The sequence below is a fragment of the Rhineura floridana genome, chromosome 1 (assembly GCF_030035675.1).
Source record: "Rhineura floridana isolate rRhiFlo1 chromosome 1, rRhiFlo1.hap2, whole genome shotgun sequence".
NCBI classification, from domain to species: domain Eukaryota; kingdom Metazoa; phylum Chordata; class Lepidosauria; order Squamata; family Rhineuridae; genus Rhineura; species Rhineura floridana.
In genome coordinates this window covers 270,896,303-270,916,315 of record NC_084480.1, presented here as the reverse complement: position 1 = coordinate 270,916,315, position 20,013 = coordinate 270,896,303, and the positions used below count along the sequence as shown (strand labels likewise).

Sequence of the window (20,013 nt, the reverse complement as noted above, 5' to 3'; positions counted from 1 at the left end):
GTGAGATGGAACAATTGTTGAGGAGAAAAAAACAAGAGTGCCGTCCATTCCTTTAGGCACTGTAGCACAAAGAAAAAGGGTTTCAGAATGATCACACCCCACTACTGTTGTACGGGAGTGGTTTCTCTCATGGCCCTTCTACTGATTTCAAAACAAAAACAGGTAGAACTGGGATGGATAACCTGTGGCCCTCCAGATGTTGCATGGCAGATCCAGTGGAATGTCCGTTTTTCCTCTGTTTTTCTGTTCCACTCTCTAAGCTCCCAGCAAGATTGTGCTCTCATAGGGGATGAGCATTTGATCTTTGCTGTTCTCATATAATCCTATTATAGATGCAGGGACATAAAGGGCTTCGTTGGCACACGGTTTGTGTAACAAGCTGCTCACTCACTCCCCCTAAATGGTGCCAGCTTTAAAATGCTGCCTTGCCTCTGCAATTATCTCAGTCATAATAAATTTGCAAACTTGGTCTTGACACCACTGTGTCAGGACTAAGGATGTGCTAGAATTCTGCCCAATTTATATTTGGTACCAAATCTTCCATGGATTTTTATGCAGCAATTTTCCAAAACTGTCAATATTAAGAACAATAATTTTACCAATATTTTCTTTAATTTATCTATGTTCCTTTAAAATATCGCATAGCACATAGTTAAACTATGGAATTTGCTCCCACAAGAGGCAGTGATGGCCACCAACCTGAATGGATTTAAAAGAGAATTAGACAAATTCATGGAGGAAAAGGCTACCATTGCCTACTAGCCGTGATGGCTATGCTCTGCCTCCATAGGCGGAGGCAGTATGCTTCCAAATATCAGTTGCTGAAAACTGTTGGAGGGAAGAGTGTTGTTGCACTCAAGTCCTGCTTATGGGTTTCCCATGGGCAATTGGTTGGCCACTGTGAGAACAGGATGCTGGATTAGATGGGCCATTGGCCTGATCCAGCAGGCTGTTCTTATGTTGATATTTCTTTTTAAAAGATCAATATTAATATAAATATTTTTTGCAAGGGGAAAAAAGATTGGTAAAAGTAGCAGCTAGTGGACAAAGAACGAACTGGAATCGATACCATAATTTAGGTCAACACAATGCTTTCGAACTGGCACTGGACAACAGATCCCATCCCTAGTCAGAACAATGCAGTGTCAGTTACATGAAGATAGCTACAGTTAGCCTTTTTAAAAAGAATATTATCAAGACAGAATATTTTAAAATGTGCAAAAAATTAAAGCACTTCAGAATTCTTAGCAAACTAATTACTTACATTTGAACATTAAAGAGCAGGCATCATCCCCCCCTTAAATATATTTTTAAGAAACACACATACATTTTAAAGTAGTCAAACACAGAGACCATTTGTTTCAATGAATTTCAAGAGCTTGTACACTAGCAATTTTTGTCCATAAAGGATGTGATTGGAGTGAATTCCTTTGTTTTCAAAACAGCACAGAGATTTAAAGCCAGATGTCAGTCCATAGACTTCAGTCTGCTAGAGCAGAACTAACTGATAAAGCACTTATGTTCACACAGTGATCTGTGCCAACAGTTTATAGGACTGTTAGATTATTAAACCCTGTCCACAATGAAACAATGGATAGAGGTTTGAGAAGACAGATTTGTTAGAAATTCTCCTCTTCCACTTTCTGTGGAAGAGATCTACAGGTCTGGTGGTAGTTTTGCTGCTAACAAATTTCCAGTCTCCCTAGTTCTGCATTGGGTGAACTGGAAGAATTTTGGAAAAAGACAAGCCCACTCATTTGGGGGGGGGCATAATTCTAGCTGGTGGAATCCATAGGGCTCATATCCAAGTAGAGGATCCTGCAACTTCTAACATCTTGTAAGTTCCACTTGTTCAGCCAACATGAGCTACGAAGGTTTCAAAACCTATAAGTGGGAGTGGAGCGGTCCTGAAGTTTGTATGGCGCAAAGGAAATTGTACTAGCATAGAGTGAAGAAAGAGCAAATGAAGGACAGAAATATAGTGGGAATTGTTATGGGAACTGGGAGTTTGCTTACATGAGATATCTCCTGCTTTGCCTATAGATTTCTCTATTCAAATATTTTATTCCACCATTTTAAGGCTAGTTTTTCCTCTGCTGTTATTTATTTATTTTTATATGTGTTCCTGTACTTAACTGCCATCCTTTACCACTCACCTGTGGCATGCACCATCAGTGCAGCTTCTGGCTACTGTAGGGAATGTGGGAGGTGATGCTTTTTACTCCAGGTGTGCCCAACTTGCCTAAAGCTTCCTTTTGGTTGCTCTGTGTGCTGGCACCCTGATGTTTCAGTATATTGGGGGGCAAGTCTGTATCCAAGGGAACAGTGCGGCTCTTCAGTTCAAGCCTCACAACACTGTGAGAGGATTTTTTTAGTTTGTCTTTTGCATTTATTGATTTTTTTTATCTGCTTTTATATTGGTATTTTTGGTTTTTTACTGTTTTTTACTGTTTTACTGGATTACTGTTTTGGTGAGTTGTTTATGGTTAGCTACTTTGGTTTCTTACAGTAAAATTGAGCTAAATGTTTCAAACAACAAGCAAACAAACAAATAGTGGCTGTAAACTCCAGGCAACTTGAAGCATCCTAATGCAGAAGTGCAGTAAAAGATATTTCTGTTCCATTTGCCCCTTCTCTTCAGCCTCCATCATACAGCTGTCAAAATCAAGATTACGTAATGAATGGGCCCATAAGAATTAGGCAGTAGTTTCTCTCACTATTGAGAAATGGGAGACAGTAAGCAATAACAGTGGATTGCTGAGTTAGTTAGTAGCATACGTTTCAGTTCCATAAAAGGGGTAACTACAAAGAACAAAGTTAGCTCTGTTCCCTGTCTGCAGAAGAATGTGCCGCTCCGTAAGGTAACGTGCAAAGGCATGCGCAAAAGGACCATTTAGGAACATCTTGGGAAGAAACTGAAATGTCACATAGATGTACAAGGAGAGAGAAATACATCTATACATTGGTCTGAAAAATACTAATTCATTATCATAACAACATGAGTTGAAATCACATTTCTCTAGAGCAAGCCTCTGTATGCAACTGCTTTGTGTAAGGATGACCTAATGTTATTACATTGTCATTACAAAATATCCAATTCCTCATAGAGGGAGAACCAGAGGGGGAAGAAATTAACAAATTTCAGTATGATTTGCTAATTGCTAATTGGCTTAGGGAATGCTAAAAATGACCAAAATGTTTGGAAACATCCACCTCCAGCCAGATCCAGACGCATTTATAATGAGAAGAGCAGCCAAGACAAACAAAGAGCAGAGTAGTGCATCCTGTTGGCATTGTGTTTTTGGCATAGCTGTATCTACACAGAAAACAAGTGATACATGAAATGTGTAAAGACATCTGTTTCATAACCTATGGGGCTTTGCTCACAAAGCAGTTGTAAAATCTTCTGGGGAAGAGAAATATTTCTATATATTTGTGCAGATGCTCTTTTGTAAGAGGGGAAAAAATCCATCTGAGGAAGTGTTCAGGCTTAGGAAAAAGAATTTCTCCACTAAAATTCATGTCAGATATTTATTCTGCCTGTATCCCCTCACTGCTGTTAATATAGCAAGCATTTCCTAGTTTTTAAGAGTTGTAAACATCAGGCCCAGTTTATCTAAAGTGTGCTAACTTGTCTTTGAAGATCCTTATGAGTGTGGACCATTCGCTAATGTTTAATTTATATTTAAAGAATTTCTAGATCACACAAACCTGCAAAACTTATCATGGCAGTGTACAAACAAACATACAAAAATAATATAAAATCACAATATAAGTGCAGTCCTTGCAGTTGAGCCAACCCTCACACTTCAGTCAGAAACACAAAACACCTTGAGAAAGTAGATGGCCTGTTATCATCAGGGCTCAAGATCAAGGGAAGCTGGTGTCCCTAGAATCTGGTGAAACAGTTAATCTTCACCAATTGCACCTCAGACTTGTAAAAACTTAAGAAGAGCCCTGCTGGATCAGACCAAAGACCCATCTAGTCCAGCATCCTGTTCTCATTGTGGCCATCCAGATGCCTATGGGAAGCCCACAAGCAGGATCTGAGCACGACAGCACTCTTCCCACTTGGGCTCCCCAGCAACTGGTATTTAGAGGTACTTACCATCCTCTTTCCATGCATTCTTTCACTCTATGCTTCACCCATATTCAAATCTTTCAGCTTCCAACTTCATCTACACAATTAAGATCCCCTCTCAGTGCTGTTCCCGCCTCTACCTCCTGTTTATCTTTCCATAGTTAGCTATCGGGGATGGAGGGGTATAGATTACCAGGTCTCCTGAAATTATGGAGAATGGACAGCTGAACCACAAAGGGAGCAGAGTTTAACAATAGCTGGTGCTCAGGGTGAACAGAGTCTGTGTTTTCAATAGTGGACAGAATCATCACAGCCTGCCAACACCTGGCAATTGGGAGGGAGCAAAGCCAAATGTATGTGGGCTGCTACTGCATGTTCTTATAAAACACCTCCTACAAAGCTTTTCTATCCAATTCCCAAACATCCAAGCAACACAGTCCAGAACACACAAGTGCCACTCACAGAATACCAGAATGAATAAAGTACATGCAGAGTAGATAGCAAAAGCGGGAGAACCAGCCCACCTACCTGCTATAGTGCAGTAAAAATGTACATGTATAATTAATAAAAACATGACCTACTGGGGCTCTGTCCCTCCTCACATCATTCACCAACTGCCTATTGTCACCAAAGCTCCACCCCATGGGTTGCCGAAGTTCCCCTATCCCTCCCTAGGTTGCCAAAGCTGCCTCCTGACCTACCGCCACCACCACTGGCCTTCTGCTCAGCCTCCCACCCAAGCTGCATCTGTTGCCACCATGTGTAGTAGGGCCGCAGTTGCCAAGGCCCAGGCAATGGCCGCTGTGGCCACCATGTAGCTTCCTGGATCATCTGCTCCCACTGTCACGTTGTGACATCGGCATCAGGTCTTACATTTATATATATATATATATATATATATATATATATAAAAGGAATCAAGGCATACATTTGTCCATAAAATGAAATATCCTCATATTTATTCTGCAGTGTACATTATTACTAGAACTATGTCATCAATGGGTGCAAAAAGTATCTTCCTCAAAAACTCAACCTATATTTAGCATTCTTTGTGCTGTTTTAGGGCCATTTTACTACTATATCAGACTTGCTTCTTTATCCAGCACTATATTTATCAGCCAATTAGGGATCATATATAGAATGTGATAATGTCACAGAACTAATCAACCAATCATATTAGGCTATAGGGTAATAATGGGGTGGGTGATGTTAATGGGGACAAATAATCAAGGGGGTGGAGCTTTCTGCCTATGAGGAAAGCTTCTGACATTAGGGGCATTTTAGCTTAGGGGGGAAAGTGTACGTTATGGAGGTGCACAAAATAATTCATGGTGTGGAGAAAATGCGTAGAGAGAAGTTCTCTCTCACATATTTTATTTATTACATTCATACCCCGCCTTTCTTTTTTCATGAAACCCAAGGCAGCTTACATATGGTTCCCAGGCAGTCTCCCATCCAGGCACTGACCAGACCTGACCCTGCGTAGCTTCAGTGGAGAGCAGGCCTTATGTGCCTGGTCTGGTAATAATATAATACTGAAATTGGGGTCATTTCGTGAAGCCGAATGACAGACAAGAAGTACTTTTCACACTGTGTGTAGTTAAATTATGGAATTCTTTACTACAAGATGTAGTGATGGCCACCAACATAGATGTCTTTAAAAGATGATTAAATTGATTTTGTGGAGTAAACCCAAGGCCCTCTAGTGCTGAACCAGGGTGGGAAGCTTTTTTGGCCAGATGGTTGCAATGCCACATGGCTAACCCTGGGAGGGGGGCATGCAGAAAAGGGGGGCCAAAGCAAAAAGGTGGGTGAGGATACAGTAGTAACAACAGAACTCATTTCCCAAGGTTGCATTTTGGAAGACATTTATAAACACACTCTGGGGAACTTTAGATTAGAATAACATGTTAATTGGTGTTTGGAAGAAAACCTTAATTAAATTTGAAGGCAATCCTCATTCACTTGCTGGTTTACTGATGCCTTTTAAGTAGCTCTCTTGAGATTTTTTTATTCTCTTTAGTTATAATGAATGGCTTGAAATGAATGGTGAACCATTAATAACTTGAAGGCAATCCTTCCCACCCACCCCAATTTACATGCATGAAGTAATTTATAAGTTGCTGGCCAAAATATCTGTTAAAGCAGGTAGAACTTGATTTGTATTTTCAGGTAGTCAGGGGTTGTATGTCACATAGCTGTGATAGAGGTAAGAAAAGACAAAAGTAGGGGGAGCATCACTTCCAATTGTGTCTACTCACAGGCAGTGTTCCTCCAATGTTATCCAAGGGCACCAGGAGTGCTCCTGTAAAGATTGCCACCACACACACCCCAGAATGGCAGAATTTCAACAGTGCTGAATGCTGAGCACAAACGCTGCTGCACTCTTTGCAGACTCTGTTTTCGGTCTCAGTGTGAACACCACTGTTGGCACTGGAGCCAGGCGCACTCTTGGCAGCAGCAATGCCACCACCACTGATGCCATCCGTTTTTAATTTTTCTACTGCCGAATACAGGAGGAGGTCTCTGTGATTGGTACTGAGTAACAGGAGAATGATGGGCCATGGGGAAAGACTTTCCACTTCATAGGTGTACTGATGCAGCATGCTGAAAGTGGTGAGGCTTTGAGATAGGATAGTAAAGCAGTGGGTTTTAGGTTTTGCTAAAAGAAATTTACTTCCTAGTGTACAGGTGGAAATGATGCAAAGATACATGCATGCAGGGTGCAAAATCCAAACTGTATTTAATATCTTAAAGAAAAGAGTTCTAACGATGGAGGTAGTGTCCAGGGAGATAGGATGAGACAGGTTCAGAAACTGGATTTCTTTAATGAAGGGCAAGTTTCTACGTGCAAAACCCTTTAAAATTGGAGCAATGATGCACCGCAGGATGTAATGCTGACTACACTGTTTTGTCACATGATAATCACACACATACTGCTTACCTGGATGCATCTATAATATTGTAATAAAGCCTGTTCTAATTGTTTTTATTTTTTAAAAAAAATTAGGTCAGATAGATGTATTTCACCTTTTTATCCTTGAAATGCGTTCAGTGGGAACGAACGCTTTTGTTCAGCATTGCTGATGAAATTCTGTTCAAAGACATAGAGACAGATGCTCTGGGTAAAGAAAGTAACAGAGGTTCCCATGAATGAATTCTGCAAACAGCGTGAGAAACTAGGTTAATATTTCATTAAGGAGCTACAAAATAGCAGTGTGGCGGGAACAAAACCTGAAGTACTTAATGGGAGCTCTACAATGAATCTGTTGAATTGTTAATCCTGTTTTAGTATGTACTTGCTGCTCTCGGTTGAATGTAGTGAAAAAAGCAATGAAAACAACTGTGAAAATATTTCAGAAAAGTGTTATTTTTGAACTACATTAGAGGGAATCAGATAGCCCATTGAGAGATTTTTATTTATCATACCTCTGTACCACTGTTGCTACAGAAAGCGTAGGGTGGCAGCCAGTCTCTCATCTAGGCAGACTTACAACACAGGACACTCTTCGTTTCTACATTAGAACTTACAGCATGCACCTCTGGCACATAGTTGTGCTACTTTTAGTTTCTGTACAACACATGCATGATACTGTGTTCCAATATTATACAGCCATGAGAATGGTAGTATACTATAGCCAGCGTGGATTTTTCACATTCCACAATGTTAAATTGAAAATACCCCCATGTCATTCTGATGCTTCCCATAAGCTCATTTCAGAACAAAACCTTACAAAACATATAGTCCTGAACTCAGAAACACTTGCTTAACAACCCTCTCAATTTTCATGGCGATAAACAAACAGTCAGAAAGATTCGAGAGTTCAAAGTCTAAAGAGAGAGAGAGAAAACAGAGTCCTTTTCAACTTTTTTCTCTCAGAGTTCTCATAATCTGTTGAAATTCATTAAGAATCAGCCATATTCACAAAGGACCTGTAATCCTGTTACTAACGGTGCCCCATACTGTGACCTTCATCTTCTGCAGTTTAAAAGTTAAAAAAAATGTCCGGCTGATTTTTAATTAATTTTGCATTGAACTGAATGATAATGTCAGGCATGCTCAGTAAGAACAAGTTGTCAGTGTTCCAAAAGCCAGACTCACAGCTGCTTGGCTTGGCTTGGCTTGGCTAATCAGGGGGCTGCACCCACAACAGACTTTGATTTCATGTGAGACAGTCATGGCTTCCCTCAGAGAATCCTGGGAAGTGTAGTTTGTGAAGGGTGCTGAAAGGAGACTTCTATTCTCCTGACAGAGCTCCAGTGGCCAGATGGTTTAATAGTTAGCCACTCTGATTGAAGGTCTGTGAGGGGAACAGGGCATCTCCTAGCAACTCTTAGCACCCTTCACTAACTACACTTCCCAGGATTCTTTGAGAGAAGCCATAACTGTCCAAAGTGAAATAAAGGTCTGGTGTGGATGTGGCCAATGACAGCTTTGGTTTAAATTTGGGTGGGAGGCTGCATATGCCTGCTGTAGAATGAAAAGGTGGGGGGAAACCTGAAAAGCATTGATACTATTCACAATGTTTTCCTTTTGGAAAGGAAAGGGGCTTCCCCTCTGCACAGTGCCCACCCATCTAATCTCCTCCCTTCCTCCTACCCTCCCTGCCCCCTCCCCAGGTCAGTGTTGGACTACGACCTGGTAGACCAGGGTTTGAATCCCCACACAGCCATGAAGCTCACTGGGTGACCTTGGGCCAGTCACTGCCTCTCAGCCTCAGAGGAAGGCAATGGTAAACCACCTCTGAATACTATTTACCATGAAAACACTATTCATAAGGTCCCCATAAGTCGGGATCGACTTGAAGGCAGTCCATTTCCATTTTCAATAAATCCCATTGAACTCAAAAAGTATGCAACTGGTCAAGCCCACCCTCCTTCTCCTCGCTCCTATCCCCTCCCTCTTGCCCCTTCTCTCCCCCTCCCCTTCCAATTCCCTTCCCCTCCCCATGGTCAGCATAATTGCACAGGAGTAAATCCCACTGAACTCAATAAACATGCCAATGATCAAACCTGTCCTTCTCCTCCCCTCCCGCACCTTCCTGCTCCCATCCCCATCCTCCCCTCTTCCCTTCCTCCTCCCCTCCCCATCCCCTGTGGTCAGTTTCACCTATCATAAGCATGATTGTAGGGGAGTAAATCCTACTGAACTCAATAAGCATGCAAATGGTCAATCCATTCTTGGCAAGCTTGCACAGGATCCCATTTCTTACCTCCCAGATTAAAAAGCAGAGAAATTCACTAATAAGAAAAAAAGCTTGCAGTTTAAGAATATACCTATAGCCCACAGATATTTCTATCAAACTTTAAAAAGCAGGGAAATTGGGCAGCTATAGTGAATGCACCAGGGGAGCAGGAGACCTGAACTCCTCTCTGAAATACTGTACTGCCCTACAAATTTGTAAAAATGCAAACACAATTTGGGTTGGTCTTTCACAGTCCAATCCACTTCCTGTGTAGCTTGAAAGAATTTGGTAACGTGTCTCAAATCTGTTCCTTATTTGATATTTATATTTTTCTGGGATGTTATTTAAATTGTATTTTGGCATTATGATTGCTTTGTTGTTCTTTAGCTTTACTCTGATTTTCGATACGACCAGTTCATGATCTCTACCGCAGTCTGCTCCTGGTCTTGTTTTTGCAGAAAGTATGGAACTTCTTCATCTTCTGTTGCCAATTATATCAGTTTGATTCCTATATTGATCATCTGGTGATGTCCATGTGTACAGTCGTCTTTTCGGTTGCTCAAAAAATGTGTTTGCAAGAAAAAAATTATTGGCTTCACAGAATTACTCACAGAATAGGTCAATAGAGTTGGCTGTGGAAACCTTGTCCAATTGCCTGGAGTCCGTATGTGGATGGATGGGAGAGAACAGGCTGAAGCTGAACCCCGACAAGACCGAGGTGTTACTGGTGGGGGATAAGAGAAGGTTGGGAAATTTAGACCTGGTGCTTAATGGGGTGAGACTGCCCCTAAAGGACCAGGTCCGCAGCCTGGGGGTCATTTTGGACTCCCAGCTGTCCATGGAGGCTCAGGTCTCTGCTGTAAGCCGGGCAGCCTGGTACCAACTTCATCTGGTACAGAGGCTGCGACCCTACCTTCCTATACATCTGCTCCCACGAGTGATACATGCCCTGGTCTCCTCTCGATTAGACTACTGTAATGCGCTCTACGTGGGGTTACCCTTGAAGACGGTCGGGAAACTGCAGCTGGTACAGAATGCAGCAGCACGCTTAATAAAGCAGAGCCGTCACCGGGACCATGTCACCCCAGTGTTGATGGAGCTACACTGGCTGCCGGTTGTATACCGGGCCCAATTCAAGGTGTTGGTATTAACCTTTAAAACCCTATACGGTTTTGGCCCAGTTTATCTGAAGGAACGCCTTCAGCATCACCAAATATGCCACCAAACAAGATCAGCCTCACAAGACCTTCTTTCGGTCCCACCGGTAAAAACAGCTAGGCTGGTGCGGACCAGAGAGAGGGCTTTTTCGATCGTGGCCCCCACCCTCTGGAACTTGCTTCCTTTTGACCTTCGACTTGCCTCCTCCCTGATGGTTTTTCGCTGAGCCTTAAAGACCTGGCTATTCAGGCAGGCCTATGGGATCTCTGGGGTGGGTTAGGCTATTATGCTGTATTATTGAAGGATGGTTTAAATGAACTGATGTTAATATTGTGATTGTTGTATGCATATGTTTTATAATGTATTTTATATTGTGTAAGTCGCCCAGAGTGTCCGTTAAGTCGGACAGATGGGCGACTAACAAATAAAATTTTATTATTATTTTTTTATTATTTCCCCTGCTTCATTTCTGTCTCCTAAGCCCCATTTTCCCACAATTCCTGGTTCTTCTCTGTTCCGTACTTTTGCATTCCAGTCCCCCATGATTATCATCATATCTTGGTTTGGTGTGTGATCAATTTCCTCCTGTACTTCTGCATAAAATCTCTCAAATTCTTCTTCTTCTGTGTTTAACGTTGGAGCGTAGATTTGGATGATGGTTATGTTAATAGGTTTCCCGTATCACTCGCTCAGACCTTGCATTGTAGCTCCTAATTGCTTTTGCTACATCACTTCTCACTAGGAAAGGAAACTCCATCGATACATACAGGGAGAGAGTCAGCTCAGTCCTTGCTAAAAAGGGCAGCTTCAGCCTTCCTGAAACACAACCACAAGCTCTGTTTCCCTAGGTTAAAGAAAGGTCAGGCTGTTCTAGGTGGGAAAACAACAAACACAAAAGACTTGCCTGGAAGGCGCAGCCCCTTGCTGAGATTAAAAGCAGCCAAAAGCTTAAACAGCCCCGCCCCTCGCTCAGGAAGGAAGCCTGAGAGAATACTAAAGAGTTAAGCCCCAGCTGATAGCCATCAGCCTCAAGTAACACATCACTGGCTGGCAGCAGTAGCTGGGAGGAACCAGCCACACATATAAAGTCAGAGCACCCTAGCGAGGGAGCCTGCTCCACGAGCTAGAGGGAGCCCCAGCTGACAAAACGTCAAGGCCCCAGCTGACAAAGCGTCAAGGCGAGTTAAGCAGCAGAGCGAGTTCGGCAGCAGGGCGAGGAGGCCAGGGCCCCCCATTCTGCCCGTCTGTTCCCTGACCTCAACTAAACTGCAGTCTCCAACCCATTGACGTAATAAACCTTAAACAAAACTATGCAGGTAAGAAGCCAGCAGGGGTGTGGGGGCTTTCCAGTGTTTTGCACCGCCTGCAGCATGTACGACTATCTGCCTGTTGGACAGAAGTCGTGGGTATGCTCTCGGTGCAATGAGCTCCTGGCTCTCCGGGAACGACTTCATTTCCTTGAGGCCAAGGTGGCAGACCTGGAAAAGCTGAGAGAGGCAGAGAGGTGTGTGGAGGAGGCCTTCAGGGACGTTATAGCTGTGTCCCACTCCAGCGATGATAGCTCTCCTGCTATCATGGAGAACGATGGTCTCGGGGAAGGAGAGCATCCAGCTGAGGAAGAGGGAAACGACCCCTTAGAAGGGACCCATTCCTTGGGGGATGAGCAGCTATCCTCTCATGCCGAGGATATATCTCCAGGGGCTAGAGGGATCCTTGTAGTGGGTGATTCGATCATTAGGAACACAGACAGTGGGGTGTGTGATGGGCGTGTAGACCGCAAGGTGTTTTGCCTGCCTGGTGTGAAGGTTGCGGATATCGCCCGTTGTTTAGATAGTTTGGTAGACAGTGCTGGGAAGGAGTCAGTGGTCGTGGTGCACGTTGGCACCAACGACATGGGGAAATGCAGCCGTGAGGTCCTGGAAGCAAAATTTAGGTTGCTAGGTAGGATGCTGAAAGCTGAAAGGTGGCTTTCTCTGAAATGCTACCGGTTCCACGCGCAGGACCAGCCAGACAGGCCCAGCTTCGCAATCTCAATGCGTGGATGAGACGATGGTGTTGGGTGGAAGGGTTTGGATTTGTTAGGCACTGGGGAACATTTTGGGACAAGCCGGGCCTGTACAAAAGGGACGGGCTCCACTTGAACCAGAATGGAACCAGACTGCTGGCACTTAAAATTAAAAAGATGGCAGAGCAGCTTTTAAACTGACTGAGGGGGGAAACCCGACAGGAGCTGAGAAAGGTCCGGTTCGGAATAAACCTCCCCCCTGGGATAAAAACCAAAGAAATGATGAAATTTTAAAAGGGGTAGGCCTAGAAGTAGGCATTGTGAGAGCAGGGGCACAGGATATAAATTCAGAAGAGCAAAATTACCACAGGCCTAACCACAAGTGCCAAAGACACTTGAAGAGAGACACTGCTTACAAGTGCCTGTACGCTAATGCTAGGAGCCTCCGAACCAAGTTGGGAGAACTGGAGTGCTTGGTCTTAGAGGAGAGCATTGATATAGTGAGCATAACGGAGACCGGGTGGAATGGAGAAAACCAGTGGGATACGGTTATCCCTGGATATAAACTATATCAGAAGGACAGGGAAGGACGTATTGGTGGCGGAGTCGCTCTATACGTGAAAGAAGGCATTGAATCCAGCAAGCTCGAAACCCCAAAAGAGGCAGACTCCTCCACAGAACCGTTGTGAGTGGTGATACCATGCCCCAGGAGGGACTTAATACTGGGAACGATCTATCGTCCCCCTGATCAAAATGTTCAGGGAGACCTTGAGATGACATATGAAATTGAGGAAGCATCCAAACTAGGAAACGTGGTAGTAATGGGTGACTTCAACTACCCGGACATAGACTGGCTGCATGTGTGTCCCAGTCATGACAAAGAAGCAAAGTTTCTAGATATTCTAAATGACTATTCCCTAGACCAGTTGGTCATGGAACCGACCAGAGGGACGGCAACCCTGGACTTAATCCTCAGTGGGGACCGGGACCTGGTGCGAGATGTAAGTGTTGTTGAACCGATTGGGAGCAGTGACCACAGTGCTATTAAATTAAACATACATGTAACTGGCCAATTGCCAAGAAAATCCAACACGGTCACATTTGACTTCAAAAGAGGAAACTTCACAAAAATGAGGGGATTGGTAAAAAGAAAGCTGAAAAACAAAGTCCAGAGGGTCACATCACTCGAAAATGCTTGGAAGTTGTTTAAAAACACTCTATTAGAAGCTCAACTGGAGTGCATACCGCAGATCAGAAAAGGTACCGCCAGGGCCAAGAAGATGCCAGCATGGTTAACGAGCAAAGTCAAGGAAGCTCTTAGAGGTAAAAAGTCTTCCTTCAAAAAATGGAAGTCTTGTCCGAATGAAGAAAATAAAAAAGAACACAAACTCTGGCAAAAGAAATGCAAGAAGACAATAAGGGATGCTAAAAAAGAATTTGAGGAGCACATTGCTAAGAACATAAAAACCAACAACAAAAAATTCTATAAATACATTCAAAGCAGGAGACCATCTAGGGAGATGATTGGACCCTTGGATGATAAGGGAGTCAAAGGTATACTAAAGAACGATAAGGAGATTGCAGAGAAGCTAAATGAATTCTTTGCATCTGTCTTCACAGTGGAAGATATAGGGCAGATCCCTGAACCTGAACTAACATTTGCAGGAAGGGATTCTGAGGAACTGAGACAAATAGTGGTAACGAGAGAGGAAGTTCTAAGCTTAATGGACAATATAAAAACTGACAAATCACCGGGCCCGGATGGCATCCACCTGAGAGTTCTCAAAGAACTCAAAGGTGAAATTGCTGATCTGCTAACTAAAATATGTAACTTGTCCCTCGGGTCCTCCTCCGTGCCTGAGGACTGGAAAGTGGCAAATGTAACGCCAATCTTCAAAAAGGGATCCAGAGGGGATCCCGGAAATTACAGGCCAGTTAGCTTAACTTCTGTCCCTGGAAAACTGGTAGAAAGTATGATCAAAGCTAGATTAACTAAGCACATAGAAGAACAAGCCTTGCTGAAGCAGAGCCAGCATGGCTTCTGCAAGGGAAAGTCCTGTCTCAGTAACCTATTAGAATTCTTTGAGAGTGTCAACAAGCATATAGATAGAGGTGATCCAGTGGACATAGTGTACTTAGACTTTCAAAAAGCGTTTGACAAGGTACCTCACCAAAGGCTTCTGAGGAAGCTTAGCAGTCATGGAATAAGAGGAGAGGTCCTCTTGTGGATAAGGAATTGGTTAAGAAGCAGAAAGCAGAGAGTAGGAATAAACGGACAGTTCTCCCAATGGAGGGCTGTAGAAAGTGGAGTCCCTCAAGGATCGGTATTGGGACCTGTACTTTTCAACTTGTTCATTAATGACCTAGAATTAGGAGTGAGCAGTGAAGTGGCCAAGTTTGCTGATGACACTAAATTGTTCAGGGTTGTTAAAACAAAAAGGGATTGCGAAGAGCTCCAAAAAGACCTCTCCAAACTGAATGAATGGGCAGAAAAATGGCAAATGCAATTCAATATAAACAAGTGTAAAATTATGCATATTGGAGCAAAAAATCTTAATTTCACATATACGCTCATGGGGTCTGAACTGGCGGTGACCGACCAAGAAAGAGACTTCAGGGTTGTAGTGGACAGCACGATGAAAATGTCGACCCAGTGTGCGGCAGCTGTGAAAAAGGCAAATTCCATGCTAGCGATAATTAGGAAAGGTATTGAAAATAAAACAGCCGATATCATAATGCTGTTGTATAAATCTATGGTGCGGCCGCATTTGGAATACTGTGTACAGTTCTGGTCGCCTCATCTCAAAAAGGATATTCTAGAGTTGGAAAAGGTTCAGAAGAGGGCAACCAGAATGATCAAGGGGATGGAGCGACTCCCTTACGAGGAAAGGTTGCAGCATTTGGGGCTTTTTAGTTTAGAGAAAAGGCGGGTCAGAGGAGACATGATAGAAGTGTATAAAATTATGCATGGCATTGAGAAAGTGGATAGAGAAAAGTTCTTCTCCCTCTCTCATAATACTAGAACTCGTGGACATTCAAAGAAGCTGAATGTTGGAAGATTCAGGACAGACCAAAGGAAGTACTTCTTTACTCAGCACATAGTTAAACTATGGAATTTGCTCCCACAAGATGCAGTAATGGCCACCAGCTTGGATGGCTTTAAAAGAAGATTAGACAAATTCATGGAGGACAGGGCTATCAATGGCTACTAGCTGTGATGGCTGTGCTGTGCCACCCTAGTCAGAGGCAGCATGCTTCTGAAAACCAGTTGCCGGAAGCCTCAGGAGGGGAGAGTGTTCTTGCAGGCACCTGGTTGGCCACTGTGAGAACAGGATGCTGGACTAGATGGGCCACTGGCCTGATCCAGCAGGCTCTTCTTATGTTCTTATTAAAGCAACCCCGTTTCTTCTTGATTTCTCATTTCCTGCATAAAATATTTTGTAATTGCCTGATTGAAAATGTCCCTTTCCTGTCCATTTTAATTCACTCACGCCAAGTATTGTAATGTTGATACATTCCATTTCTTGCTTGACAATTTCTAACTTTTCCTGGTTCATGCTTCTCACATTCCATGTTCCTATTCTGTGCATCGTACAACTCCAGACTCTCCTTTCGCATCTGTGCGCATCAGCCTCTGGGCTTCCTTTCAGCTTTGACCCAGCTGCGTCATTAGTCACAGCACTACTTGTACTTGTCCTTTGTTCTTCCCCAGTAGCACAGTGAGTGCCTTCTGACCTGGGTGTCTCATCTTCCAGCACTATCTAGTGTTGCATTTTGGGTACTCTGTTCATAGGGTTTTCATGGTAAGAGGTATTCAGAGGTGGTTTACCATTGCCTTCCTCTGTGTTTGGCTGCATCTTAGTCTGGTGTCTCAGCTTTGACCATTCCGCCTTGGGTGCCCCTGCTAGGAGTCTAGCCTCTTGGTCTAGACTCCTGATGGCATTGCTCTCAGCTTCTTCAACACTCTCAAACCCCCTCACCATGTTAAGGTGTGCATCCTAATGTTTTTTATGTATACATGTTTTGTATTTTTTATTGTTGATTGACTACAGAACTTTCAAAACAAATAAAAATGATTTTTTTTAAAAAAGGTGAGACATTGCATCAGCAAATTGAGAGTTTCCCCACCTGTGCTTCACTTCATTAGCTGCCACTTGTGAGGATGGGGAGATTTGCAACATTTTGTTGCAGTGTTATTGAGTAATGGTTTTGGCAACAACCCATGTCTACCACAATATGAAGTTTTGGGCTCTAAGTAACATGTGAAGCAGAAAAATATAGATCTGTATAATTATTTTGATTGCTTCATTTTATAGGGTTGATTTATACAAATGTATTTCTTTTAAAATATTTTTATATATTTATTTTATTATTTATAATATTTATATATTATTTTAAATATGAGCAAAGCTGAACTGAACAAAAGAAAAGTACCCCTCATTAAGTGAATCTTGTTCACCTTCTAGTGAAAATGAAAAAAATATTTGTGTTTGTTCACAAATCCATCTGTTTTTAAGGTATCTTTATAGCTCTGAGCTTTGTCAGTGTTTCTGAATACATATTTGATGTCTTAAAGCATTCCACACGTTGCTAATAGTGCACCTACTGCAGTATTTGTAATTATTATTTTGTCATTTTTTCTGTGTTACAGGCAGCTTTAAGTGCCTTGAAACAATTTTCAGAACAAGGACTGGATCCAGTGGAAGCAACAGTGAAGGTTGAAAACTGTTCATTTGAAACGTAAGAGAGCCACTCTCACAGTATTCTTTTGGACACATGTGTGATGTGCTTAATAGAAATGCTGTAGATGGACCTTTCCAAAATATCTGGCCTCTTTTGTTCCAATATCCATGTAAAAGCTTTGACAACTTGGTGCCGTTGCAGAGAAGTTTCAGAACTACCTTACATCATTATGTAATGGGAGGTCCCATGCAAACATGAAGGAGCTTAATATGGATTTGGGTTTCACCTTTTCATAGTTTGGAGTCAGCATCCTTCATTGACGAACTTCACAAGGGCTGCCCCTCACTCTAGAATACTGTGAGCATTCTGATGTGCACCACGTATCTGATACTCTAGGGGAACTACTGCACAAACAAGCTACCATTTGCATTACTAGAGGAAGCTGCACTTAAATTAAGGCTGCTGTCTCTTTTCTGTAAGTGAAGAGGGCAGCCCAAGAGGGTAAAGTTCCACATGCATGTCATATTTCCTTCAGAGAATTTATAGGGCAGGGCAAATACCTCTGACAGTGCAATCCTATACATATCAGTTCAGAAGTGAGTCCCCTTGAGATCAGTGGGACATACTGTCAAGTTAGTAGGTATTAGGATTGTAGCCTGAGTTGTATAGTGGACATCTACAAATACCATTTGCTAAGAAGTAGTCACTGTAGAACTGCAGAACAAGGCAAATGTTGTTGCTTTGCATTTCATGTATGGTACCAGATGATACCAGATTTCCATGTGCTTCTGATTTATGAAACAAGTGCGATGATTTGCATCCTGCCATGTGAAGCCTGCACTATTGTAGATGGGAAACAGTATATAAGTAGTGTAACCTTGCACTATATTTTACCCAAATGAAGACAATATTAAATACACTGCCTGCTCCACCTTTGGACACATAGCTTCTGTTTTGTTTTTAATTGTGCAAGTGCAGATATAGGAAACAATATCATGCAGAATGTACAGATTGATTGAATAGAATATTAGATCAATGTACCATAAGTCATCAGATTGTTCAAATACGGGACATGACTAGATAGCTATATTTTCCTCCTCCTTTAGCTGAACCTGTTTGGCTGAACCCCAGACAGGAGCAAGTTCTTCGTAAGTGAGTACTGTTAGATAAAAGTAAGACATGGATTTTGAATTTTCAACTGATATATAGTGGCTATTTGTAAACTAATTTAATCAGAACCATTTACCACATGATCTCACCAGCATAGTATCTGAACATAAATATTGTTGTTTCACTTTAAAATGTACCCCCTTGTGGTGACCTTTGAATCTCATGTGCCATCTGCTAATAAAAATGTCTTAAAGATGTGCAACCTTGGACCTTACTGCTCTTGTTAATGTATTAATCTTTCAGACAAGTCAAGCATCTGGGAGAAAACGCAGACAATAAACAGACTAACTCAGGCACCATTGCTCAGGACTGCAAGGATTCAAAGGCTGTCGCCTAGGAGCTTCCCAGCACCCGCAGCTGCCACTGCATCCTTATAAACCTGTCAACACGCAATAGGGTGTATGTGTACAAGGAAATGAATGACTAATACCATTATTGAGTCTTATGTGAAGACAACACTATTCTAACGAGATAGTATACATGGTACTGTTTATTGAATGAGGGAGAAAGAAATAAAACACTATTTCCTCTCCAAGCCTAAAAATATATATCTAAAAATAAATAATTCAAACTGCTCCAGAGTTAACAAAAATCCAAACCAGCAGAGTTTTAAACAGCAAGTAATTAACTAAGACTTAGTAGGATGAGGATTTAGGTTTACAGTTGATTAATTTCCTTAGGAAAGGAAAAGTCAACATTGGGCTGAGTTATTTGACTTCTTTATAGTGTAGAATAAGTTTAGCTTTCCTCTTTTCTTTTGTTAATTATGCTTGAATATTTTAAAATTAATCAATGACAGTGCTGTGAGAGTTGTTGTCTTCATATATAGTCATACAGCTTCTCTTTTTATGCCAACATTATGCATTCTTCATACTCTTATGGAATACATTATTGCTGTAAGATGCACTTCTCTGAGTTGTTTGCAAAGTTTAAATCATGACAAGTATTTCCTTAAATATTAATGGCCATTCACAATATACTACAAGAGAAAGCAGTGATGGTATTTGATTTCCCTTGCCATTTGTTGACTGAAAAGGAACTTTGCCTCCAAGGAACATTTTCCTCCCTTTAATTCTGCTCTCTGTTGTGTGAAGCACATTTACACCCCATTCTGTGTTTTGTATCAATCTATCATTTGCATCAACTGAGTGTTTTTAATAACTGCATTCTGACAGTGGAAAAGGATGGAAATGTCATCTGGGAGGACAAAATGTGGTGGGGCAGAGGTGTCAAACTGCCAGTGTTAGCAGAAGAATTAATTTGCATTTGTATTCTGTACCAGCATATTTGAATTATGTGGCCAATGCAGTAAAACCACATCAGTTCATGTATAAAGTAGTTGTGTCATCTCTTTCTCGATTTGTAAATAACACTGGTCACTTATATTTATTTATTTATTTATTTATTTATTATTTGATTTATATCCCACTCTTCCTCCCAGTAGGAGCCCAGGGCAGAAAAGCTTTAAAAACATTTTTTTTAATGGTTTAAAAACATATTAAAAAGCAATTCCAACACAGACTGGGATAAGGTCTCTACTTAAAATGCTTGTTGAAAGAGGAAGGTCTTCAGTAGGCTCCAAAAAGATAACAGAGATGGTGCCTGTCTAATATTTAAGGGGGGGGAGGGAATTCCAAAGGGTAGGCACTACTACACTAAAGGTCCATTTCCTATGTTGTGCGGAATGGACCTCCTGATAAGATGGTATCTGCAGGAGGCCCTCACCTGCA

General features: G+C 42.1%; 1 protein-coding gene across 4 annotated transcripts in view; it reads left to right on the top strand.

The window, feature by feature from the left end:
• Window positions 1-19,613, top strand: part of STAU2 (staufen double-stranded RNA binding protein 2) — a 248,775-nt gene extending 229,162 nt beyond the window's left edge. For 3 of the 4 annotated variants that reach the window (XM_061601391.1, XM_061601410.1, XM_061601400.1), the window contains exons 14-15: window positions 17,082-17,170; window positions 18,527-19,612. In XM_061601391.1, the coding sequence (XP_061457375.1) occupies window positions 17,082-17,170; window positions 18,527-18,620 (183 nt within the window). In that variant the 3' untranslated portion in view covers window positions 18,621-19,612. Of the gene's footprint in view, window positions 1-17,081; window positions 17,171-18,526 lie in introns of all 4 variants that reach the window. The other variant, XM_061601438.1, reaches the window with a different exon arrangement.
• The last annotated feature ends 400 nt before the right edge of the window (window positions 19,614-20,013 follow it).